The sequence below is a fragment of the Anarrhichthys ocellatus genome, unplaced genomic scaffold, assembly GCF_004355925.1.
Source record: "Anarrhichthys ocellatus isolate YVR2014 unplaced genomic scaffold, GSC_Weel_1.0 scaffold3, whole genome shotgun sequence".
NCBI lineage: Eukaryota > Metazoa > Chordata > Actinopteri > Perciformes > Anarhichadidae > Anarrhichthys > Anarrhichthys ocellatus.
This window is the reverse complement of record NW_022280033.1, coordinates 519,228-523,046: the sequence shown is the minus strand read 5'-3', so window position 1 is coordinate 523,046 and position 3,819 is coordinate 519,228. Positions and strand designations below refer to the sequence as shown.

General features: G+C 43.3%; 1 protein-coding gene across 1 annotated transcript in view; it reads left to right on the top strand.

Annotated features, from left to right (window-relative positions):
- ehbp1 (EH domain binding protein 1) overlaps positions 1-3,819 on the top strand; it is a 132,778-nt gene that overhangs the window by 90,068 nt on the left and 38,891 nt on the right. Inside the window, exons 20-21 of the mRNA XM_031840771.1 lie at positions 2,362-2,500; positions 3,495-3,637. Coding sequence (XP_031696631.1) covers positions 2,362-2,500; positions 3,495-3,637 — 282 coding nt within the window. The remainder of the gene's footprint in view (positions 1-2,361; positions 2,501-3,494; positions 3,638-3,819) is intronic.

Below are 3,819 nucleotides of genomic sequence, written 5' to 3'. Positions count from 1 at the left end.
TGTGTGTGTGTGTGTGTGTGTGTGTGTGTGTGTGTGTGTGTGTGTGTCAGTACAAGTGAAACCCTCTGTGCTTATGGCGACACAGGGTGTCTTTGATCATCGATTCACATAAACACCCTCTTGTGTTCAAAGCCTAAAAGGCTTAGTCCTTTATGGCCAAATGTATGTGTGTGTGTGTGTGTGTGTGTGTGTGTGTGAGACCCTCACAGAAGAAGCATCACCTTTTGATTGACACCTATCCAGAACACCTCACCCCACAGTTTTTTCGGTGTCTCGTTCTGCCCGATGTTTGATATTTGGGATCTCGACAGTGAACTCTGAACTTGTCCGGACTCAGCAGTTTTCCAACCTTTCTTACCATGTTGTTGTGTCTAATGTGGACAAAAAATAATTTTAATTGGTCCAGTATCGAGGGAGAACGCTAAAGTGCAATGTAATCATATCGGTTTTATTTTTAACTAAGCACCGTTAATGTAACTCCACTAAAAGTGCTCAGATTGTTATTATAAGTTAGAATAGAGTTAGAATACGTTAGATTTCTTTCTTGCTCTCAGAGAGACAGAAACTCTGAGAGACATCTCATTACGTGATATTTGCATATTCATGTTCTTTAGAAACAGCCTTTAACGTTACATTCTGGCCCTGAACAACACCTTTTTGTGATTGTCACTTCATTGAAAGATGGAGAGCTTTTAGGAAGTTGGTAAAAAGCCCTCCGACTCTGAGAGAAAGCTTTTATGTGCCCACGTTTTTCTCCTCCTCTCTTTTCCTGCAATCAGTAATTTAAATCTTCTGCTCTGGTCTCCTGGTCGCTGCCCTCACATGCACACGCTCGCACGCATCCCAGCTCTGGCTTTATGTTTTAAAATGTTTAATTGGGGCAATTTTTTGTCTCCAGCCCCTTTCATAAATAAATTTGCCTCGATTTTTGACTTGCCGTGATGTTTTAAAGCGGCTGGTGGAAAGCTGACGGACTAATAGACCAAACAAAGTGGGAGCAGACTAATTGCTGACATTCTTTCTGAAAGTCAATAATCTGAAGCTACTAACAGCTCCCCGCCCACCCCGTCTCTATTAGCTCTCCTCGCTCTGCCCGCCCTGCTCCACTATCTCCCTCCGTCTCAAGCAGTGGAACGTGTTTCCCTAATTGTCGACTTTATTACACGTTTCGCCGTCGTATTAGCGTCGCCGCGGCGTCACTTTTTAGCCTGGAGTCGGTTTCTTTTCCACTCGGCTTGGCATATTTGGAGGCTCCTGGTAATAAAGCATTTCCACACGCCGTTTTGTTTTTTTTGATAGTGGAAGAAGCGAGCGTGTAGCTTTTTAACACATGTTCACTTTGAAAACAATAGCGTTTTCTTTCCTTTTTTTTGCATTTTGCATAATCTGAATATATTTTCTGGCTCTGGGTTTTGTTGAAAGTCAAGTTAATTGCCTGCTTTTTGTCTCTCTCATGAGTGAGGGAGAGAACGAGAGAGAGCATCTCATGGCCTGTGAGTGAGTGTGTGTTTGCATGTGCACTGATGGTGGCGTGTGTGTGTGTGTGTGTGTGTGTGTGTGTGTGTGTGTGTTGTGGTCCCAATAATCACAGAGCTGCTGTGAAATGCTGAACCGGCTGCCTAATAACAGCCTGAGAGCAGATCTAAGTGGCTGGTGGAGGCTGACAGAATAATAGATGAATCGTTGACATTGTTTTTTATAAATCAGGAGTAATTGGAAGTTTAACCAACTCCCTCCGTTTGTGTGTTTACTGTTAATCTTTCTACTGCAGCCGTCGTTTGGAGTGGATCTCTGTTTGTGCACTTCTTGTTCAACATGTTGATCTGTAGCAGCAGAACCTTTTCCTCTCGTACTTTTATAATAATTATCTCAACCCTCTTATTCATTCAAAAGTATTAAAGCAACACCAGAAATACTGTGGACTCAACTTCTATATGATTACAAGTATTCCTGTTTTTGATCATTTACTCCCTTTGAAATACAATTTGACTTTTGGTCCCATCAGTGTCTGATTCACTAAACAACAACCCTTTACCTAAAGAACATGTTTCACTGACACCATAGTGAGAAGCATGAGCTTCTCTTTCACCTGTTTCTGTGTTTTCAGCTGAACTGCTGCTACGTTTCAAACTCAAATCAATTTATTCTTCATTTTTATCCAACATTCAACATTGAAGCTGGCTTCACGATCACACTGAACTAACCAATGTTTACATTTTCTTTATTATTACTTTAGGATTCATGAAACACTGATGCAACCTAAATACTAAGTACTCCTTATACTGCAAAGTACGTGTCGGGTGAGGAGCTCTGACATGTAGCATCGACAGTAAGCGTCACATTTCCTCCGTGTCCCGACAGAACAACGCTCAGGATCTGCGAGCCGAGCGTCTGCGCAGAGCGACGGAGAGGCTGCGCAGCCCCGTGGTCTTCAACAAGGACTCTGCAGTCAGGAAAACTCAGCTGAAGTCCTTCAGCCAGTATGTGGAGAGCCGCCCAGGTGAGGGAACAATGCAACACGCACACTAATACATACAGTGTTTACACAGGGAGGTGTGTTTGCACAGAGCAACACATCTAATTCACACCTGAGAGCAGGTAACCGGCACGTTGAGGGTCAGATGTTCACCAACTCTTCCTTTACTCTCAGTCAACAATTACACTCCAAGATATCAAGTGACACTTACAAAAGAGTGAAAACTTCCTCCGTTCTTAAGGCAAGGCCAGTTTATTCATGCAGCATATTTCAGAAATGAGGTAATTCAAAGCGCTTAAATAGAATAAGAAAATAAAACCATAAAAGCTACGGTGCCGTGTAATCATTGTTTGATTTAATTAAAGGTGGCAGCAAACACAAAGTCCTGAAGGAGAAGTCAGAGCTGCAGTTTTCTGGGAGTTTGTTCCAGATAAAGAAACGCTGCTTCTTCATGTTTACTTTTTAAATCTGGGGACAAAAAGACGACCTGAGAGGTGTGGATGGTTCATGATGTAGCAGAAGATCAGAACCTTTCAGTGCTTATTAACAACCTTTGGACGGACAGGAAGCCGGTGTAAAGTCCTCAGAACTGGACCGAGTCTCAGTGACTCGAGGAGCAGCGCTCTCAATCAGCTGTCTAGTCGATCTTTTTAATCAGACCTGTGAAGACTTCGGTGCTGTATTCGAGTCTACTCAAGATAAATGTGGGTACATGTTTGTACACATCCTGTTGAGACAGAAGTCACTCATAGGCTGAAGTTTCAAGTCAAACCGTCCATAAGCGCTGAATGGATCACCAGTGAATGAAAAACACGGGCTATCAACAAAGAAAGCGAGAAATATGGAAAAACATCACTGAAAGACCTGCACACTTGTCAAATAATAGTCAAAAGAGTGATAGCAGCAATGCTAACTAGCCTCAATAATGACCTCACAGACTCCGTTAACCACCTGGCTTCATGTGCTTCATAAACTTAACTTGTGACTTGTCTTCACTTGGCTTCCTCCGTCCCACCAGAGGTGAAGAGGCAGAAGTCTGTCCCTGAGGACCTGAGGAGGGCCGAGGAGGACCGGGGTTCACCGACGGACCTCGACATCCGCCGACCCTTTGAGGAGGAGGTTTGTCGCTTTCTTTCCCCTCAGTCACTTTATGAAGCTTTTGTGTTGAAATAGATTATATTATTTTACTCATTACATTCTTGATTTCCTGTTTGTCAGCTGACTTCCTGTCTCTCCTGTCTTGTCTTAAATTAATCCATCACTGAGCTCTTCTACCCCCCTCCCCCTCCTCCTCCTCACACACACTCATCCTCACACACACTTTCTCTCTACTGTCCTCCTCT